At 51.4% G+C, this 20824-nt stretch overlaps 7 protein-coding genes across 12 annotated transcripts; 4 read left to right on the top strand and 3 right to left on the bottom strand.

Annotated features, from left to right (window-relative positions):
- The first annotated feature begins 36 nt into the window (after positions 1-36).
- LOC6736128 (histone-lysine N-methyltransferase eggless) lies at positions 37-4514 on the top strand. The gene is made up of 8 exons (XM_016181193.3): positions 37-1152; positions 1217-1334; positions 1403-1686; positions 1740-1995; positions 2058-2563; positions 2622-3383; positions 3455-4171; positions 4230-4514. Exons 1-8 carry the CDS (start codon positions 166-168, stop codon positions 4434-4436), a joined length of 3837 nt encoding a protein of 1278 aa, XP_016029521.1. The 5' UTR covers positions 37-165; the 3' UTR covers positions 4437-4514.
- A 233-nt stretch (positions 4515-4747) lies between these two features.
- LOC6736127 (epidermal growth factor receptor substrate 15-like 1) lies at positions 4748-11709 on the top strand. Of its 6 annotated transcripts, none has more exons than XM_016181199.3 (12): positions 4748-5131; positions 5226-5462; positions 5534-6297; positions 6356-6677; positions 6738-6827; positions 7037-7066; positions 7244-7441; positions 7497-7940; positions 8001-8189; positions 8248-8310; positions 9965-10607; positions 10666-11709. In XM_016181199.3, the coding sequence occupies exons 1-12, from the start codon at positions 5066-5068 to the stop codon at positions 11343-11345; spliced, it is 3726 nt and encodes a 1241-aa protein (XP_016029520.1). In that variant the 5' UTR covers positions 4748-5065; the 3' UTR covers positions 11346-11709. The 6 variants fall into 6 exon arrangements, with proteins under 6 accessions (XP_016029520.1, XP_016029516.1, XP_002083027.1 ...); XM_016181195.3 differs by having other exon boundaries at positions 7037-7099; positions 10343-10607; XM_002082991.4 differs by having other exon boundaries at positions 7037-7099.
- A 77-nt stretch (positions 11710-11786) lies between these two features.
- On the top strand, positions 11787-13265 carry LOC6736126 (glutathione S-transferase 1). The gene is made up of 3 exons (XM_016181200.3): positions 11787-11921; positions 12445-12547; positions 12605-13265. The coding sequence occupies exons 1-3, from the start codon at positions 11837-11839 to the stop codon at positions 13179-13181; spliced, it is 765 nt and encodes a 254-aa protein (XP_016029514.1). The 5' UTR covers positions 11787-11836; the 3' UTR covers positions 13182-13265.
- Positions 13263-14898, bottom strand: LOC6736125 (neuralized-like protein 2). The gene is made up of 3 exons (XM_002082989.3): positions 14285-14898; positions 13926-14231; positions 13263-13860 (listed from the first exon to the last, which is right to left on the bottom strand). Exons 1-3 carry the CDS (start codon positions 14829-14831, stop codon positions 13745-13747), a joined length of 969 nt encoding a protein of 322 aa, XP_002083025.1. The 5' UTR covers positions 14832-14898; the 3' UTR covers positions 13263-13744.
- Positions 14899-14917: 19 nt separating this feature from the next.
- LOC6736124 lies at positions 14918-15521 on the top strand. The gene is made up of 2 exons (XM_016181201.3): positions 14918-15053; positions 15114-15521. Exon 2 carries the CDS (start codon positions 15114-15116, stop codon positions 15474-15476), a length of 363 nt encoding a protein of 120 aa, XP_016029513.1. The 5' UTR covers positions 14918-15053; the 3' UTR covers positions 15477-15521.
- On the bottom strand, positions 15478-17503 carry LOC6736123 (suppressor APC domain-containing protein 2). Its single transcript, XM_016168916.3, has 3 exons — positions 17292-17503; positions 15945-16808; positions 15478-15884 (listed from the first exon to the last, which is right to left on the bottom strand). Exons 2-3 carry the CDS (start codon positions 16800-16802, stop codon positions 15540-15542), a joined length of 1203 nt encoding a protein of 400 aa, XP_016029512.1. The 5' UTR covers positions 16803-16808; positions 17292-17503; the 3' UTR covers positions 15478-15539.
- Positions 17504-17663: 160 nt separating this feature from the next.
- On the bottom strand, positions 17664-20787 carry LOC6736122. Its single transcript, XM_002082986.4, has 4 exons — positions 20604-20787; positions 19329-19627; positions 18942-19268; positions 17664-18554 (listed from the first exon to the last, which is right to left on the bottom strand). The coding sequence occupies exons 1-4, from the start codon at positions 20622-20624 to the stop codon at positions 17924-17926; spliced, it is 1278 nt and encodes a 425-aa protein (XP_002083022.1). The 5' UTR covers positions 20625-20787; the 3' UTR covers positions 17664-17923.
- Between the last annotated feature and the right edge of the window lie 37 nt (positions 20788-20824).

The raw sequence follows: 20824 nt of genomic DNA, 5'->3' as shown, positions 1-20824 counted from the left end.
TTTTGAATTTTCGTTCTTTTGGTCTTGTGTGAATAGACACTCTTCTTCTTTCTGCCGCTAAAATCTAGGGCTGGCAAATTTCGGCCGAAATTGTATACAATGTTATCGCTTGGCTCGCAATTTATTTGCATTAATGTGTAAAGTTTGGTAAAGTAATTTAAAACTATGTCTGAGGAGCCAACAGCCATAGACTGCTTAGAGAGCAGTGGAAGCACAGTGGAGGATGTCCAGGAAACACCAGCGTCGAGCGAAAAAAGTTACGGGTTGCCGGTGCGCAAAAAAGAATATAGTTTGGAGTCTCTTAGAGTCTCTCTAGAAAAGGGAGAAAAAGCCGCAAAAGATGTGGAGATGGAGGACCTGACACAAAGTGAAGCAATCGCCGGCAACGGTTCAACAATGAAGCAGCGCCCATATGGAGCTAAGGCTTCTGATGAACCTGGAAAGTTGGCCGACGAATCGGAGGACCACAAGGGAGAGAACACGAAAGCTAGCAGTATCGCCATTGAAGGCAGCCCGGTTCTGGTAGCTGTGGATTCGGACAGCAGCGTTGAACTAATAGAGAGTCCTGTCAAATCCTCCTCCGCCAACGAAAGTGAGGAAGATCCGCCAAAGCCAGATGCTGTCAATGAAGCTGCGGCTGTTGAGGCTAAAAAGACCAAGGAAATGAATGATAGCAGTATCAGCAGTCCCACATCCGAAAGTTCTCCCGAAAAAGATGAATGGACAAATAAGAAGGGGCAACAGAGAAATGAGCAAGAAGCTTCTGGCATGGAAGTAGATCAGGACGTTGAGGAGTCAATAAATCGCCCAGCAGAAGACAAGATTGAGAAGACATTAAAAGATCACAAGCGTATTAGCTCAACGGAAATCGAAGAACACTCAAAATATGATAAAAAGGACGATGTCCTAGAGGTGGAGCTTGAAAAGGGCACTGCTCCGAAAGCTGCAGAGGACGCGAAGCTGAACTCTTTGTCATCAGATGGAGATGTGTTCTACGACAAGGAATGTGTCAACTGCAATTGCACAAAGCTTCATAAACAGTACGTGTTGGCTAACATGGCCACTTTAAACTTTTACCAGGTGCTCCGAAAGTCTTCCAAGCAGCAGTTCCTCTGCATGGGATGTCATGACACAGCAATGGACTTGTATGAGGTCAAGTAGCTCATTTATATTTAATTAACTTTGAAGGTAAACCAGAACGAATTTCTTTTTTTAGGAGTATGCGGGTCAACTGATGGCCAAGCAGCCGCTGCTGCTGAAGGATTTCCACCAGGATCACGCTGACTTTGTGGCTCTGGACAGCAGCGATGAGGAAGAAGAGAAGAAACAGCCAGGTGAGACTGCTATGATGGGCAATGAACAATAGCAAACAAAACTCACTAAATATATTTTATCCGCACAGAAAAATCGGACTTTTCGAAAAAAAAGCTGCAGCTCATTGAAGATGAACTCGATGATGCCATCAAGAATGTTCTCAACAAGGTGGATTTTACGGCTCAGATGGCCTGGTCAAAAACCATTCTCCAGGCGAAAGCAGACCACTTGGAGCGACAATTCGCACTGGCAGATGTGGAACTCGAAAAAGTTCAGACCACCGCTGACAAAATGCACTGCGCTCTGTATAATTCGTGTCCGGTGGCACACAAACATCTACCCATCCTGGACATCGAACCCAGTGACTATGTGGTAAGTCAGATGGGATGCCATTTGGATCCGTTTTAATACCACCATTTACTCAGCATGAAGTTCCACCTGCCGGCGAAATCGTGCGTCCTCCAATCCAGTTGGGAGAAACCTACTACGCTGTTAAGAACAAGGCTATTGCCAGCTGGGTATCCATAAAGGTAATCGAGTTTACGGAGAGCACCGCCATCAACGGAAACACGATGAAGAGCTACAAGATTAGGTACCTCAACACTCCGTACCAGATGATCAAAACAGTGACGGCCAAGCACATTGCCTACTTCGAACCACCGCCAGTGCGACTGACCATTGGTTAGTTACCAATAGAATGGTTATTTGTCAATCTATAAACTAATCCACTCATTGTGTACTAGGTACCCGCGTGATTGCGTACTTCGATGGCACTACTTTATCGCGGGGCAAGGATAAGGGCGTGGTGCAGAGCGCCTTTTATCCAGGCATCATCGCTGAGCCGTTGAAGCAGGCCAATCGCTACCGCTACCTTATATTCTACGACGATGGGTACACTCAGTACGTTCCGCACCGCGATGTCCGTCTAGTTTGCCAGGCTTCCGAGAAAGTGTGGGAGGACGTACACGCCGCGTCGCGCGATTTCATACAGAAGTACGTGGAGAAGTACTCTGTGGATCGTCCCATGGTGCAATGCACCCGGGGCCAAAGCATGAACACTGAATCGAACGGCACCTGGCTGTACGCGCGCGTCATGGACATCGACTGCAGCTTGGTGTTGATGCAGTTTGAGGGAGACAAAAACCATACGGAGTGGATATACAGGGGTTCATTGCGCTTGGGTCCTGTCTTCAGGGAAACCCAGAACAATATGAACAGTTCAAGCGCACAGCAGCTGCGTGTCCCAAGAGTAAGCATAGTGTCCATTCATCCAGCGGCCCTCAATACAATATTTCTTTCTTTTTCAGCGCACGGAGCCCTTTATCCGGTACACCAAGGAGATGGAGTCTAGCAGCAAGGTGAACCAGCAGATGCGTGCCTTTGCCCGCAAGAGCAGCGCCTCTGCGCAAAATAACGCATTAGCAGCTGCATCTTCGGCAGCCACCTTAGCCGGAGGACGCACCAATGCAGGAGGTGCCAGCACCAGTAATAGCTCAAGTGCTGTGCGGCACCTGAACAACTCGACAATATACGTGGACGACGAGAACAGGCCCAAGGGCCATGTAGTCTACTTTACAGCCAAGCGGAATCTGCCTCCCAAAATGTACAAGCGCCACGAGTGCAGCCCGAACTGCCTCTTTAAGATCGTTCACCGCCTGGACAGCTACAGTCCGTTGGCGAAGCCTCTGCTTTCTGGCTGGGAACGTCTTGTCATGCGGCAGAAGACCAAGAAGTCCGTGGTATACAAGGGACCTTGTGGCAAAAGCTTGCGCAACCTGGCCGAAGTTCACAGGTACCTACGAGCTACTGAAAATGTGTTGAACGTAGACAATTTTGACTTTACGCCCGACCTCAAGTGTCTGGCCGAGTACTCCATTGATCCCTCGATCGTGAAAGACACGGACATTTCAAAGGGGCAGGAAAAGATGGCGATTCCGCTGGTAAACTACTACGACAACACACTGCCGCCCCCATGCACCTACGCCAAGCAGCGCATCCCCACCGAGGGGGTTCATCTGAATCTGGACGAGGAGTTCCTCTTGTGCTGCGACTGCGAGGACGACTGCTCGGTAAGACGTCTTACAGATCTGATTACCTCAATTTATACCCAGCCGCCCAATGTTTTGTGTATCCCTACCAGGACAAGTCAAAGTGCGCTTGTTGGCAGCTAACGGTGGCGGGCGTGCGGTACTGCAACCCGAAGAAGCCCATCGAGGAGATAGGCTACCAGTACAAGCGACTCCACGAGCACGTGCCCACCGGCATCTACGAGTGCAACTCGCGCTGCAAGTGCAAGAAGAATTGCCTGAACCGGGTGGTGCAGTTCTCCCTAGAGATGAAACTGCAGGTGTTCAAGACCTCGAATCGTGGATGGGGCTTGCGCTGCGTTAACGACATCCCCAAGGGCGCTTTCATCTGTATATACGCCGGCCATCTGCTCACGGAGACTATGGCCAACGAAGGCGGACAGGACGCCGGCGACGAGTATTTCGCGGACTTAGATTACATAGAGGTTGCCGAACAGTTGAAAGAGGGATATGAGTCGGAGGTGGACAACTCGGACCCTGACGCGGAGGAGGACAACGGTGGACCCGATGCCGAGGACGATGACGACTTCCGGCCAAACTATCACTACCAGCGCAAGATCAAGCGCTCTTCCAGAAGCAGCTCCACGCAGAGCTGCTCCACGCAGAGCACCGAGTTGGACTCGCAGGAGCGTGCGGTGATCAACTTTAACCCAAATGCCGATCTGGACGAGACGGTGCGCGAGAACTCGGTGCGGAGGCTTTTCGGCAAGGACGAGGCGCCCTACATCATGGACGCCAAGACAACGGGCAACCTTGGACGTTATTTCAACGTAAGTTGGAAGTCTATTGTTCCTTTGCGGTGTGGCTGATTCTCTTCTTCTCCCGCAGCACTCGTGCAACCCTAATCTCTTCGTGCAGAACGTGTTCGTGGACACCCACGACCTGCGTTTCCCCTGGGTTGCCTTCTTTTCGGCCGCGCACATCCGCTCCGGCACCGAGCTGACCTGGAACTACAATTACGAGGTGGGCGTGGTGCCCGGCAAGGTGTTATACTGCCAGTGCGGGGCCCCCAATTGCCGCATTCGTCTCCTTTAAGTCCTAGCTTAAGTTTTAGATCCATATGGGAAATTTGCTTATTAAAGAAAAATTTGAATAAAAAGTTTAAACTTTAAACATTATCTGGTCACCCTAACGGAAACATCGCATTTCTACCGTCTGCTGCTGTTCTGCACCGTTCGTTTACTTTGAAACCATTACACCATATATTTTATTCACGTTTAGTGTTAAATGGATAAATATAGACAAATTAATTTAAAAAAATTATACTTTAAATAAATATCATTAATGTCGGTAATTACCGGTATTCATTTAAGTGGTATTTTAACGCAATTACCTAGTGGTATACTTATTCATCAGCAGTACGGTATTTTTAATCGTTATCCAAACGGTCACACTATCCACCGAGCAAAAAAGCAAATTTAGGCTTTTTAAAATTCGAGAGTAGCTAAATTAGGGGCCGCAATGCGCCAAGCTCACCTGTAAGTGGCTCCAGCAAGTGTCTCGTCGCAGGTGCACAGGTGCGAGGCAGCGGGACTCCGCCGACGGCTGACTAAGAGCAGCTTATCCGCCCCTTGGGAAGAAAAAATCGATTTTGTGATAACGGGCTTACGCTTACGCGTTTTTGCACTGCTAGTCGGAACCAATTGGCCAGTGGACTCCACACCATGAATGTGGACTTTGCGAGGGTGTGCGGGAAGCACATAGGCGTCTACGAGGCCTACTACAAACTGGTAAGCACACCACGAATCCAAGCCGCACTGTTACCAGGATGGCGGCCAATGTTGGGCATCCGTATCCACACCCACCCTCTATCGATTTTTGCAGATTGACCCCAAAGGCACCGGGGCAATTGAGGCCATGACAGCGGCCAAGTTTCTCAAGAAGTCTGGCCTCAGCGACGTTGTGCTGAGCAGGATCTGGGACCTTTCTGATCCGAGCGGCAAGGGCTTTCTGGACAAGCCGGGCTTTTTTGTAGCCCTTAAGCTGGTGTCCCTGTCGCAGGCGGGACAGGTGGCCAGCATGGCCAACATCTACCTGGACATTGCCAACCCGCCCAAGTTGGTGAGTAATCGCATATTCGCCCGAAATGGGAAAGACGAGATATGCTACATTAATGTCGCCCCAATCGCCAGGGTGAACTACCAAAAACGATGCCGTCGCGTATTCAGACTGTTCCCGTTGCTAGCGGCGGAGTGGCAAACGGAGACTGGTCCATCGGGGTGATCGATCGGCTCAAGTACGAGCAACTCTTCGAGTCCCTGCACCCCAGTAATGGAATGCTGCCGGGCAACAAGGTCAAGGGCGTGCTCATGGACTCCAAGCTGCCCATGAGCATACTGGGAACTATATGGGATTTGGCCGACCAGGACAAGGACGGCAACCTGGATATGCACGAATTCGTGGTGGCCATGCACCTGGTCTACCAGACGCTGCAGAAGCGCACCATCCCCAGCGTGCTGCCGCCGGAGCTGCGAAAGCCCGGAGTAGCAGGTCCGCCACCGAAGCCAGCCATGCCACCACCGCCAGCGGGTGCTGCTATGCCACGTGCTCCCAGCGGGGAAGGTTTTGGGGACGGCGGCTTTGTAGCCAATTTTCCCAAGGACATCGCTCCGCCGGCGGCTATTCCGCCGCTCCCGGTGGCTGTGCCCCCCATGACGCGCATTCCCCCGGTAGGAGCGGTTAGCTCTCAACCGCTGATTCAGACGGATCCATTGATACCGATTGGAGCTCCGGTGACGGCGAATGCCGACTGGGTTGTCACCCCAGCGGACCTTAAGCGGTTCGAGGAGATCTTCCGGCAATCGGATCTGGATAAGGACGGCCTGGTCTCCGGCCTTGAGGTGAAGGATATTTTCATCAAGTCGGGTATTCCGCAGCGCAGCCTAGCAGACATCTGGTAGGTATTTCGTGTATAGATATGGCCAAAATATCTTTAATGCTGCCGTTCCTTTTAGGGCTCTTTGTGACACCAATCAGTCCGGCAAGCTGACTGTGGAGCAGTTTGCACTGGCCATGTGGTTCGTGGAGCGAAAGCAGCGCGGTGTGGACCCGCCCCATGTCCTCAACGCTAATATGGTGCCGCCCTCAATGCGCGCCACTGTGGCTGGAGTCGATCTGCAGCCGCAGGAGGTCAAGCCCACTTACTCAAACCCGGAGCTGGAAATGATCTCCAAGGAGATTGAGGAGTTGGCCCGCGAGCGGAGGGTTCTGGAGACGGAGATTGCCCAAAAAGAAGCGGATGTGCGCATCAAAAACGGCGAAGTGCGCAGTTTGCAGGCGAGTCTTCTTTAACTAGTATCCAAGTTGAATTTAATAATTCAGAATCTCCACCCACAGAGTGAACTGGATACTCTTACCGCCACGCTGAAGCAGCTGGAGAACCAGCGAGGAGAGGCCCAGAAGCGGCTGGATGACCTGCAGGCTCAAGTAGTTATTTGCATGATTGTTCGGGTGCTTTCGGCCCCTGCGCCACTGCTTACCTTTTCCTTGCTCCTGGGCTTACGTTTAATTTTATATTTAAATTCAATCTTTGGTTTCCTTTCTTTATCATGTTCCCCCCACCACTTTGTTAACAATTGGCTAAATCCATACTAAACTGGTGAATGCACTTACACTTACAATTACGATCGCATAAGGTTTCCCACAATACGGCCGTGCTGGCCAACGTAAGTCTTGACATATCGCGCACCAACGAGCAGGTTTGTTTCAGTTTCTCATGATTTCTGTATATATTTCCTTTGTGTTTTGTTCTCGTCCATGTAATTTATATTTTGACCATCTGTTGTGCGAAATATTTTTAAAAAATAGCCTAGTTATTGATCGAGAAACCCGCTTGCTTGCAGGTGACCAAGATTCGCGACCAGTGCCACATGCAGGAGGAGACCATCAACGAGCAGGAGGGCGAATTAAACGCAAAACGCTCGGAGCTGCAGAAGCTCAAGGACGAAGAAGCTTCGTTGCAGAAGGAGTACGACAGCAACAATCGGGAGTTATCCAAGCTAACCAACCACCTGCAGGCAACCCAACTGCAAATCAGCTCGGTAAGACTACACGTGATACATCAAGTGATCAGAGATTAACATAAGTCTTCTGAAGGTCCGATCAATGGTCACACAGCTGCTGGAGACGCAGCGACAGATGACCGACGCTTTGCTCATTTGTCGGGCTGCCATGGAGAACCAAAACGCCGAACTCGTATCCGAATACCAGTTGAAGATAGAGCCGGACTTTGATGAGGCGCGCAAGACCCTGACAAAGGAAGTGCAACTGCCCAAGGATGATCCCTTTGAGGAGAACAACAGCGGCGTCGCCAATAAAGCTACCAACGGCTTCGGCAGTGATCCGTTCTCCGGTCAGCCGGCCAACAAGCCGGCTATTTCTACAGGCTTTGATGACAGCTTCAACATGAGCTCAGGTTTCGATAGTGGCTTCGATGCCTTTGGTCAGAGCGGAACGGGCTCAGCCTTTGGTCAGACCCAGCGGGATCCCTTCGGCGGGGATGCCTTTGCGGCCAACAAGAGCAACGCCATTACTCCTGAGGTAGTATTTAAAATAGAACACTCTAATTTGTACCCTAATCACTATTCGAATCTTCTACAGCCCGGCAAAGACGACTTCGGCAGTGATCCGTTTGCTGCCCTGCATGCTCCAACCGGCCAGGGTCAGGTGCTCAGTCCCAACGCCCAGAAGTCCGGACCGCCGCCCAGACCGGAGTCTCCTAGTCCAGCATTGCCGCCAAAGAAGTCCAAGGTGCCGCCTCCACGACCAGCGCCACCACGAGCAGCACAGGTAAGACGACCCCTTTCTGCTGTACAATGGAGAATCCCTAATTTATTGTCTTTGCCAGCCCACGGGTGGTTTCGGAAGCGGCGGAGGAGGATTTGCCGACTTTGACGACTTCGACAATAAGGTTGGTACCCCACAATTCAGTGTCCGCTGGGATCGGTGGTAATGCATGCGCCCCGCACCCGCATCCCAAATTTTTTTTATGTAGCGGTCATTTGTTGCCGCGCTAAACCCTGGTTTTACGTTTATTATCACTAACACTTCCTGAGTTTTGTAGAAATAAAACACTTTGATGCACACTCCAAGAACGTTGCCCTTGAGTATTATGATTTCTGACTTGATTTGGATTTGTAGCACCTTTTGTTTACCCTTAGTAGAAGCTACTGCCGGAACACATCCCACCCAGATCACCTCACTACCCAACCTCGTACATCCCAGTAGCTTTGCTTGGTCTTGCTTGGTGCCGTATTGAACTAACCGTCTGGTCTCTCATCTCTGCAATTCTCTACTTTCAGTGAACACCTCAAGATAACCCATTCTATATACGACATATACCAGTACTAACACACATACTCAGTTAATGAATGGCCTCCTCTAGCAGCATAACGAAACAAATCAATTTGAGCGTACAAAGCTATTTGCAGCAGCATATTAACGTACATATATCAGTCACGGTGCATGGTATAATATCTAGAGGACGCAGCATTATCGTTCATGCCTAATTAGCTAAATGTACTAAATCAATTCAATCGAAACTCAACCGAACTCAAAACAATTTCAAGCGTTACGTATCGTGTTATAAATGTAGTCACAAATTAAAACAGACAGCAGGCGGGAGGAATCCCCAGAGTTCCAAGCGTTCAACTCCCTTTGCTGTGCAGTATTGTACTTACCTACTATTATTACTATTATGAATTCCCCTCGAATCGTTTCAAGGCCAGTGTATTATCCCGATTAGGTTTTGTGGGTAGAGACCTCCTCTGTAAGGAATTTAATGCAAGTTGTTAGTTGTTTTTGCATATGCGAATACTAAAGTTTAAAGCAATTATACATCCATAATATAAAGCATTTTACACATAAGGCTCACGAACATACAGATATTTATGTAACTGCCGCGAAAGTTCGACTTTTACGGGCGGTCCGCCCCCGGATCCGGACTGCCCACTACTATTTACCGCAACCCTTTTCCACTCAGCTTCTAGAGCCGCGCAGTGTTCCCGGTCAGGAGTGCGTCGCGGTGTAGCCAGCAGTTCATCTTGAAAGGGGGTTGGTCTCCCCTCTACTATATAAACTACTTGTACACATATAAATATATATAAATATTTGCCAGACCTCGATTATCATAGCCACAGACGTACGAACACCCACACCGAAACTAAGAAGCTTCCGAGCATTGATTTACCGAGAATACATATTCCGTGCATACCACATAAATACTTATAGAGCAACTTTTAGAGAAGCCCGGCCTAACCGATACAGAAATGTAACCGACACAACGTTTTGCATTATTAATAAAGATATCTATGTTCGACATCATTCAACGTACGCCTGTCGGAGTTCTCTTGCTGGCGAAACCCAATATCCTCATGGTGCTGGTCACGATCTCACACGAATCACACAATTCCTCGTGGCTGCTTGAACGCTTTTGTTGACCCTGATGATTGATTTCGGTTTCCCCTTTGTTGTGTTATCTTTTCGATTCCGCTTAATTTGAGTTCGTTTTAATTTAATTTTGTTTCATTCACTTCTATTCCCCCCGACACAACGCATCTACACAGCTCCACAACATTCCAAGCGCACCCACGCCCACGGCCACTGCACTGTCCCTTCCCCCACCCACGCTGCCGCCCCCCATTCCGGTCGTCAGTGGATCGTCATTGCTAGACAGCTTCTCGCTATTCGACGATCCCGGTCAGATCCACAAGCAGGCGGCAAGCACGCCCAATCCCACGCCCATCACTGTTCCCACCGTACACACCCTGCTCCCGACATCTTCATCCACGCCAGCAGCCCCATCACCGGCATTGCCTTCTCTATCAACATCAGGATCGGGATCGGTAGCGGGAGCGGGAGCAGATCTCCCCAGTAGCGTCACCATTACCACCGCCCCCAGCTTGAATAACCAGCATCTGTCGCGTTCCAATACACCGCTGCAGACCCAAAAGACGACGGATGTGAAATTGGAGCCCAAGGCAGTAGCCAGTGTGTTTGATGCCTTTGGAGAGATTGGCACTCGGAAGGCCCCGACTCCGAGTCTCATTACAGGGCCAACCGACTTCAAGGACGATCCCTTCAAGGATTACCGTTACGAGGATCCGTTTAGCATCAAGGATCCTTTTGCCGAAGAGGACGAGGAGGAGTTGTCAGAAGCCAAAGGTGCTGACCACAAGAGGAACTTTGCGGAGGACTTTAGCTCGGGGGGTGAGTATGGTGCTATTCTCGGGCCTATCCCCATCTAATAAAGTTTCCAATTACACAGATGAGATGGGAGCACCAGCCAAAACTCTGAGTAACATCGTGAACAATAATAGCAGTAAGCCCAAGGCGGCCACGCCGCTTAACAACGACCTGATGCAGCAGTTCGACGCCTTCAACTTGAACTCGAGTCCTGCGCCGTCCCACCACTCAAGCACTTCGTACCACTCCAACTCCAAGCCGAACCACCATTCGCAGACGGCGCTGGACGCATTCGCTGACTTCGACGACTTCGCAGCTACGCTGGCAACCACTGGTGAATCTGGGGCTGGAACCACGGCCACAACCACTGGCAATACGAAACTCAACAATTCCTTTTTTGATGCATTTAACGACAACTTCAGTGTGGTCCAGAGCTCATCAGTACCCACTGGCGTTGTCAGGCCCAACGATCAAACGGCAAAGGCCTTTGACGCCTTCAACGACAATTTCGAGGACCACTTCAAGACAAGCCCCAACGCCAACTTCGCCAAGTTCGATGGCTTCGAGGCACACAACTTCTCGAGTGACTTCGGAAACACCTCCTTCGGGACGACGGGCAAGGAGAAGCAGAACGGGCAGGTGGACAAGAAGCTTCAGAGCAAGGAGCCGGTCAAGGACAAGTTCGCTGCAGACTATTCCAAGCCGGAGAGCTTCGACGCGGACCTGGAGGAGGCGCTGAAGCGTAGCGTACTGGACAACTAGATTAGATGACAACCTTGGTGGGTTGGATGTGATTGACCCACGAGATATTGCAGTGGCACATGCAAAGACCTCTCTATTCGCACCCGATCCGCTCTTTAGTGTTAGTGCTTTCTTTCCGCTTCGATCAAGACATCCTGGAGCCACACGCGTACATATGTAGCTTCCATGGTATTTACTCAGTACTCCCCGTGCTCAAGGATCCGGGCGAATAGAGGAGACCAACGAAGCCTCAGCCGGTATTACAAGCTTCATGCTATATACAACTATATATAATTTCGCGTAACCACATACTCGTAGAGCCTAATCATGTTGCGATTTTTAACCTGTACCAAAACCCTATGAATAAACGTACGAAATAACATCACCGCTACGGAGAGGAGCAGAGAGAGAGGGAGCAGAGAGCGAGGCTCCACACTCGCCCACACCAACACCACTGCCGGTGGGTTCTCAGCAGAGTCGCCGGCAGAGCTAGCGGGCCGCTATGAAATTTCATGTTCGCGATTCAGATCGCGTTTGCACTCCGGAGAGGACGTTCGTGCGGCAGTTCTGTATTTACTTTTGTGGTCACAGAGAAATGTGAGTTGCGAGTGGAGTGCGCTTGTGTGTGTGCGTCAGCCCCCCTGAAAACAAACACACACACACACTGGCCCACAAATTGCTGCATTGACATTATAAAAACAATTTGCCGGCGATTGCAGGAGCACACACTCAAACCTGGGGGCGCCTTCTGCATGTGTGTGTGTCGCTAATTACATTTATTTTGTAAACTTAATTTCCAAGTCGCCAAAAGGGGGTTGAAGTGGGGGCGGTGCGCGAGCGATATATGTATGTAGTTCCAGTATCTTTCCTACGCCGTGTGGTCGCCATGTTAGTTGCTCTGATAAGTCGCCAGAGATCCGGGGTTATCTGATATTGCTGTGGGTGCGACACGGATTCGGTGCTGATATAGGGGGGTACTGAAATTGTAGTGGTGTGAGTGCGGTTACCAGTAATCTGGGATGCTATCGCTGCTAGACCCGCCGTCCGCATCGCGAGGTTGGGGTTGAGCAATCTATAGGCAGACAGTTACTCTAGGTACAAGTATTGGAATATTCCCCAGATCCAACCATGTCAAAGCCAGCTCTGTATTATGCCACCCTAAGTCCCCCATCGCGCGCCGTCCTCCTCACGGCCAAGGCGATCGGGCTCGACCTTGAACTACGGTAGGTTCCCACACCGTGCCACTTAACTCAATTAACAGAGTCTTCGCCCGAATGCAGGCCAATTAACCTGCTGAAGGGAGAGCATCTGACTCCGGAATTCCTGAAGCTGAACCCCCAGCACACCATCCCAACCCTGATCGACGGCGAGGCCACTATCATTGACTCGCACGCCATCTGCGCCTACCTGGTGGAGAAGTACGGCCAGAAGGAGCAGCAGCTCTACCCGAAGGACTTGGTGCAGCGCGCCAACGTGGATGCCCGGCTCCACCTGGACTCCGGCCACCTCTTCGCGCGCCTGCGCTTCCTCTACGAGCCCATCCTGTATTATGGATCCACGGACTGCTCCATCGACAAGATCGCATACATCCAGAAGTGCTGGGAGATCCTAGAGGGATTCCTCAAGGATCAGCCGTATTTGTGTGGTTCTGACCTGACCATCGCAGACTTTTGCGCCGTGGCCACCGTAACCTCGGTGAACGACGCCGCTCCCATCGATGAATTTAAGTTTCCCAAGATGCACGCCTGGCTGAAGCGTCTGGCAGAGCTACCCTACTACCAGGAGGTGAACGGCGACGGCGCTGACGAGCTTAAGAGCATCTTCAAGGCCAAGCTGGCAGAGAACCGTGGCAAGTAGGCGGCGACTCCATCATGTTTTGTTTTGTACCCACACATTCTATATGCATATCCACTCTTGAATAAACGGATTAGCTCAAAGTAAGATTTCAGCAGTTACAGCGACTTTGATCGATCCTTTATTAAGTGGACTTAACTTACATATAGCAACAATACGCTTAGGCGGTAATGGAAACGGGCATCGACTTGGGGACCGAATCGCTAAAAGTCGGGGCGCCCAGGAGACCTCCGCTGGTGTTGGGTGATCCACACATACACAAACGATGGCGAGGATTATGATCTACAACATAGGTCGTCCAGGTAAAGAGTGTATTGGTAACTAGAACCAAAGTATAAAATATATCTACAGAAATTACAAATATAAGCGCCCTCTAGCGGAGATCGGCCAGTTCCGCAGATCTGTTAGGGTCCGGAATCGGGCGTCAATGAACTAGCGCTGCAGGCGCATACAATATATATGGGTAAACAGACTATCACGACCCAGGCTCATGCACACTTCCCCAAACACGCATTTCTCATTCACACTCACTGGGCCCTATTTCATAGAGCTCATGGTCCAGAGCCCTAGTCGCGGCGCAGCAGGAATCGCTTGATGCTCTCTGGTAGCGGCAGCTCGCTGATCGCGTCCTCCGCAAAGTTCTCCAGGATCACGTTGCGACAAGCGCTCTGCAGGGACAAAACTGCAGAAAGGGGGATGGATTAAATAATAAGATGTCCATCTCACATCCCGTTCTGTTCCACTTACTGCCCTCTAGCTGGATAATTCGAATCTGCTTAGTGGTGCCATACACATCGATCACCACGAACAGAGGCGCTCTGTTGAGCGGAATGTCTCGGGAAACGGGGCCACGGTCCACCCCGTTGATGATGAAGTGCAGCTCGCCCTTCGAGTCGCTTTGCACAGTGGGCACGTAGATGATGCCGATGCGGGAGCCCTTGTCCGTGAGCAGGATGTCTGAGTCATTGCCGTTGCCCATCGCCGGACGTAAAAGTCTCTTTGGTAGCAGGCCGCGGGGCGTCCTCACGTGCGTGGCGTCGCCAAGGAGGTTTCCTGCGAAAGATTGGCTATAGACAAGGGCGCATGGTAGGGAAGACTGTACATACTGTGGGGCGCGTCGTCCGTCTCAGGCTCGATGATGTCGTTTGCCTCCTGGCGCTGGTTCATTTCGAACTTGGAGATTGGGTAGATCCAGCTGTTGCCTAGGTTCGCCAGGTCGGGAAGTGCGAAATGGGGTAATCCCTCGCTGCTGGTGCGAATCACATTGGGCGCTAGTTCGGTGAGACCAAGGCGCATATGGCCCGACCAGCCGCGCTCTATCTTTTCGATCTCTACCAAGAAGATGTCACCAGGGGCCAGCGGGCGCTCCGAGAATGTCAGGGCGTCGGCAAAACTAGCTCTCCGGTAGGCCACTGTGGCGTCGTCGCCCAACTGGATGTTGGATCCGTGGTATGGATGGAAGCGACTCAGCTGCCGCTTGCGACTGCTCAGGGTGGGGGCGCACTCCCACGAACCAATGGGCGATTCTCGGCCCCGGTCCTGCTCCTGGTCTGGGTCTGGATCTTCCTGCACGGCGGCCGCGTAGGCTGCTCGCGAAGGCTCGCAAAGGGCGGCTGGTGCTGTCGCCTCGTCGCGCTGCTCGACGGCTTCCATGTGCGCGTGGTCTTCGGTGATCCTTGAAGAATCTCCTGGCGTGCCCGCAGGTTGATTATTTACCTTTTGTTCCACGGAGACTCTAAGTGTGACCGTGTGCTTATGTTAAACGATATACCAGGGCTGCAGACGTACTGGCAATCACCGCCAAAAGCAGGAACCAGTTCGTGACGTAATCTGAAGCAGCTGTTCAGTTGGCCAGGAGTCGGTGGAAATTACGAGGTGGGTAAAATTGTATTTTTTGACTGAAATGACCGGACTCACTGAGCCAAGAGGTTTCAGATGCGTGTACCCGGAGCCCTGTTTGCCGCCCGCGGCCGAGCGCCTCAAAACGAGAAGGACGTGCCCTTCCAGGAGATTCTGCCTCTGCGGCTAAAGAACACCGTGAGCGGGAAGGCGGACTCCGGATCCGATGTGGCCTGTCTCCAGGAGATGGGTGTGCTGTTCGCCTGCTTGAAAGACAACGAGTTCGTGGAGAAGTACTGCCACAAGGAGATCAGCCAGTTCCAGAACTGCTACAAGTGCTACATGGACCGTAAGTTCGAGGCGAAGAAGACCGTGAACCAGGGAATCGTCCAACCGGGCAACAACCTGAACTACAAGCAGCTTAACAAGTACATGCGCCGCTACCCCAATCCCGTCTAGCTTTAAATCATTCAAGTTGTTTAATAATACACTATTTACAATGTACGCAGCAGCATTGATTCCTCAGTAGACCACGTCGGCGTCTCCCAACCCGGCCGAGGATTGGCTGACCGGCGAGGGCTGGCTGAGCACGAAGTTGGGCATGGCACGCAGGAACTGCGGATGGGAATGAGAGTGCTGCGCGTCGTACAAGTCCGACAGGAGCGGCGGCTTCTCGCGAACCCGACTGAGCAGATCGGACATCTGCCTCGGTTTTGGGACGGTGGGTGTCGGCAGAGCCAAATTAATGTGCAGTGGGTAGCCGCCATGCTCCCAGGTGTCGGCCAGAATCTGGAGGCTGCGATTGGCCTCAAGAACGCGGGCGCGCTGGAAGTTGAGCCTTTCTTGCTGCAGTTCAGACCACTGTTCCTGTGCGAAAACCACGAAAGGGGTTACTATTGATCACAAGCTAGAGTGAGGACTACTTACAAATCTGGTTCCTAAACGGCCGAAATACTTAATCTGCTCCTGTACATTGAGCACCTGCATCATATACCAATCGCGCGCCTTCTCCACGCCATCGAGTCCGAAAAGAAGCAATTCCCGCTGCTCCTCCAACTGCTTCAGTCTTTTTAGCATGTTGTAATCGATGCCGTGTTGCAGAGTGTGCCTCCGCGACTCTCTGCGCTTGCTGCTGGTCTTCTTGGGCACAGCCGGAAGGGCCAGGCTCCAGTCGGTGGCCGAGGCGGAAGTGGAGGAGGAGCCCCCGTCCGCCGATCCACGGTGCTCGAATTGTTCCCTCGACTGCGTCGTTTTTGGTTTGCCTGCATCCGCCATCAGGTTCAGTTGCCAGTTTTGGAGGGCATGGCGAATGTCGGCTTTACCCAGAGCAGGGGACTTGGGCACCTGTCGTGGCGGCTTTGGCGGCGGAGCAGGAGAATTGAACTCCATCTCCGGAGCAAGAGTTCCGTGGGAACGAGGCCGCAACTTCAGGTCTTCTCCGGCATTTTGCTGATTGCGGAGCAGGCACAGCTTGAGGCCGGCGCAAAAGCGCTCGAAGGAGAGAAGTCCGCTGCTGGGAGTGACCCGACGCAGTGAGTCCAGAACTCCACGGGGCAGTCCCTTGGAGCCATCATCCTGCCAGCCCTTCTCGATGTCCGTAAAGCGCACATATCCGGTCTGCTTGTCATCTAGGATGTCGAAGAGCTTTTTCATGGACAGGACAAACTGCTTCGGCAGCGAGTCCAGTTCCAAAAATTGCGACTGCCCCTGTGGATGGCTGCCTCCCACATCGCCTATGCTTAGGTTCAGCAGACTGGTACTGGTGTTCTTGTTCTGGCGGAGCATCTTCGTCTGCGGATGGCGCAAAATGGAAAGTGGGATGAGATTATGAATCGTATCGTCCCACGCTTGGCACCAATGCATAACTTATATTAATAGGAGCTCATTTGCATGGCTAACTCCAAATGGAATGTGTGTGAATCTGGCACGCTGCCTTAGGACTGAATCTCTGAGGTAAGATATTTCCCACTTATTTACAAGCAGTTTTAACAAATTTGTTTTTATTAATTCTAATCGCCACACTAAATTACTTGATTTCAAACTCTCCAATGTTAAGTATACTAAATTTTATTTCCGCAATTGCTCAACCAAGACTTGCAAATCAATGATTTCGAATGATTTTGTTAGTTTCTTGCCTTCAAGTACCAAGTTTACTCAGTGTTATTTTTTGAAACGTTGTTTATCTCAGCTGCATCTGTACCTTGTGGATAAGTCCACTTTGGTTGCTTATTTTGTTTATAAACAAAGAGACGGCCCTCCAACTGGCTGACTTACCCAAGCTATGCGGAAAAGTGGCTCCTGAAATCCGAGTCCGCGGCTCGTCTGGCAGCCTTTTGAGGCCGTTCGTCAAGGCTTCTGCGCAAACTCTGCAACTATTCTGTGTATGTAATGCAGCTCGGTCGCTTGGATCCCCGGCCAAAACACCCAAACCCAACCAACTGGTTATATTGACTGCACACTAGATCAGCGGCCGAGGTTTTGGGCCCGAGTCTCGCACGCATGCGCAACTTGCGCGACTGGTTTCTGTGGGTTTTCGGTGGATCTTCCAACACAAGCGCAGCTGAGAGAGTGCCAGGAGGCTAACACACACAGGCTAGGCCAAAACCACACCGCAGTCCCAGCGAAGTGCCGAATAGAGAGGCTCTCTTAAGATTAGGTAGAAACGTATTTATTAGTAGAAATGCAATGCGCTTGGCTTAATCAGTCGAAAGAGGGAGCTAACCGCCTAGGTTAAGATTGTATCTGGTAGATGCACGAACTGCAAACTCTGCGTGATCCGCATAGGGCTGTGGGGCACCCGGATGGATTACTAGAATGAGCCTTTCACCTCAAAGTTGTGTTCCTCTAAAGGCTAGAACTTAGTCTTATTCTAAGGATCTCCTTCGAAAATCCTGTCCAGGAAGTGTTCACAAGTCGGCCACCGACTTCCGGCGCACGTACTTGGCGAAGTAGTCCGGGCGCCAGCACTTGCAGGAGCCGGGGATGAGGAACCAGTCGTAGTAGAGACGCACCTGGAAGCAGCCCAGTTCATCGTGTCCATCGCAGTGGGCGTCCGCCTGCGACGCGGAGCCGGCTGCTCCAGACGAGGTTCCGTCCGAGGCGGTAGCCACGCCGGCCCTCTTCTGCAGGTATTGCTGGTAGGCCTGGAAATCCTGCACCGAAGGGGCCTGAGTGGTGGTCGAGCTGGTGGGCACCGTGTCCTCCGCATTGGGGTAGAAGATCTCCGCCACCAACAGGCTTACCCAGCGTGGTGACGACAGGCAGCCGCCGTCCAGGTAGTGGCAGCGTGCCTGGATGCAGCGCGTCACTTCCACCGTCTGGGTGAAGTAGCCCTCATAGGGAATCTGGACCACATAACGCCAGGCGCCTTGGTAGTTCTTAGCGAAGACGGGAGTAGCGTACTCCACCTTGGCGGGACACGGAGTGGGAGGGCCCTCGTACCGGATGGGACCCACTTCCTCGCGCCTTTCCGCAGTGGGCGTGGCAGGGGCTGCTCCTCCGGTGTCTCCCTGAATGGCCCTGTATAAGGTGCAAAATCTGCGGGTGGAGTTAAAAATTTAAAGATCTTTTATTAATTGACCCGCACGCAGTTGTGTCGTCCAAATGCTAAGCAGTTGAATTCCCCTTAACCTAATCAACATATCTATGGATGCCGAGTCAAGTGTTGAGCTTCTTTAGTTGTTATGATGTGCAAAGTGAAATGGCAAGCTCATTTTGGATCTTTGCCTTGATAATTCTTCGAATCTATAATTTTATAAAGATGACTCATGATTATCAAGTGGTGACCTCTTTAGCTTTATATATGCGCCTTTCCCGTGCTTCAGTAAATACGATCTATTTATCTGTCAGGGACTCTATTGCTCATTCATGTAGCAGTTAAGATTGGAATAACTCCACTCCCCCATTTCCATGTTAAGGACTTACACTCCACCGCCATCGCAGAATTTCCGTGGCTTCCTCTCCTCGGCGGCCCTTCTCTGCTGGTTACTCCGATCCCTTTGCTTGTGCTGCTCCTCCTCGTCCAGGGCGGGATCGAAGTAGCTGTACTCGTTGGACTCTATGCCCTCCGGCAGGCTGCGGCGGACGCGAGTGGAACCTCCTGCGGGATAGGGCCTGTCGATGTTGTTGCTGTCCAGCTGTTCCACGGGCTCATCTCGAATGATCTGGGTGACCTTGGGCAGGGTATCGTCGGCCTTTAGAACGGGCAAAGTTTTCGAAAGGAACTTCAGCGTTTGGTTGCGAATAAGTTCGCTGTGGAGGAGGTGCACATTAGAGATGTCTGAAATTTGTTACGCAAATATTTTCACCTACAAGGGATAGGGCTCCCCGAGTACATTTTGTCCCAGCGGGTTCTTGGGTATCTGACCCTTGTTTAGATCTCCGCAAATGTTGTGAACGGACACGGCAGACTTCTTGCCAGCAGCCACGTCCTTGCACTCCGCATTCACAAAGGTGTAAGGTGGCGGCCTGACCTTGGGAGGCACCGCATTCGGAGACTCGACGAAGGCGTAGTAGCCCTCCGGAGGCTGCTCCTCGCCGTAGTCCGATGGCGACTGCTGCTGCGGCTGGGAGAAACCCAAGTGGGCCAGCAGCAGAAAGCTGAGAATTTTCTACAAAACAAAAGACAGTCACAGTGGAGGTGGAATCTGGGGCCGTAGCCGTCTGGAGTCGAGTTAATTGCCCAGAAGAGTCGGTGAATGGCCCAATATTGTCCGGAAAAAGAAGCGAGATCTTTTACCCGGCCATACATACACATTTCGATGTTTTGTTGTTTGGCGAAAGCGCGAAAGTTTCTGTTTCTGTGAAGATAAACAAACCGAGACGGCAACTGCGATCGAGACGGCACTTCAGCATCTCTCCGCTGTGTTCACTTGACCATTAATTGTTCGAGGGAACTTTCCCTGAAGTTCTGGGCAGTGGCATCTCAATGAAACCAAAAGTTCCACGGACAGAGCCGAGTTATCCAGGTCAAGTGGTACAGCTCGGTGGGCGGCTGCAGTGCCAAGAAGCTGTGGAATTTCTCTCTTTGTGACACGGTTCACAGCGCAATTTGAATGCGGCGTCGGGGAATCCAAAATCGGGTCAGCCGCTAAGCTCGTTCTTTTGTTTTTTCCCTTCTAATGAGGCAGAAACTTGTTTGCCCTGCGAGAGAGCTCCCAAATGGAAAGAGCCCAATTTGCATAGGTAAATATTGGTAGCTCAATTGCAGAATGGAGACCTAACCGCCTTTCGGGGCCAAGACAGGCTGATTTGATCTGGTCAGGGGAGAACTTGTTGGCGGTCTGTTCCCAATATGCGTGCCACACGCCTAACGGGAAAGTTGCTCGGCACCCGGCCAAAAGCCAGTAGTTAGAAGACCGAACTAGAAGAAGGGGCAGAACGGATCGGAGCGTACGCTGCTCCTCGGTTAGCTTAATTCATTAGCATGCTCCAGAATCGGGCGGTTCCCAGTGACTGGGTAACAGTAAACGTGAGCGGTTAGCTCGCCAATGTTAACGCATTGCAAAACAAAAGACTTGGGCAACGAACTTGACCAGCGAGCCATAGAAGAAGTGTGCAGTTAGCACACCCGTAATGATGACATACCAGCACTAGACGATAATCCATCTCCGCTCGTTTGCTTCTTGTAGAAGGTTCTTGGACTTGGCCTTCTTCAGGCTTGGCTTAATCCGCAGTGGTGGGAAGCAGAACCAGACGCGTCAAGTGCAGCAACTGAACTGAGTCGTGGGCCAAGTCGCTGCAGACGTTGAACCTCTGGCTGCTCGCTCGTAAGTCCGGTAAACTAGCCAGAGCATGAGAAAGTGGAA

This window comes from Drosophila simulans, chromosome 2R (assembly GCF_016746395.2).
Source record: "Drosophila simulans strain w501 chromosome 2R, Prin_Dsim_3.1, whole genome shotgun sequence".
Taxonomy (NCBI): domain Eukaryota; kingdom Metazoa; phylum Arthropoda; class Insecta; order Diptera; family Drosophilidae; genus Drosophila; species Drosophila simulans.
This window is presented reverse-complemented; position numbering and strand designations above follow the sequence as displayed.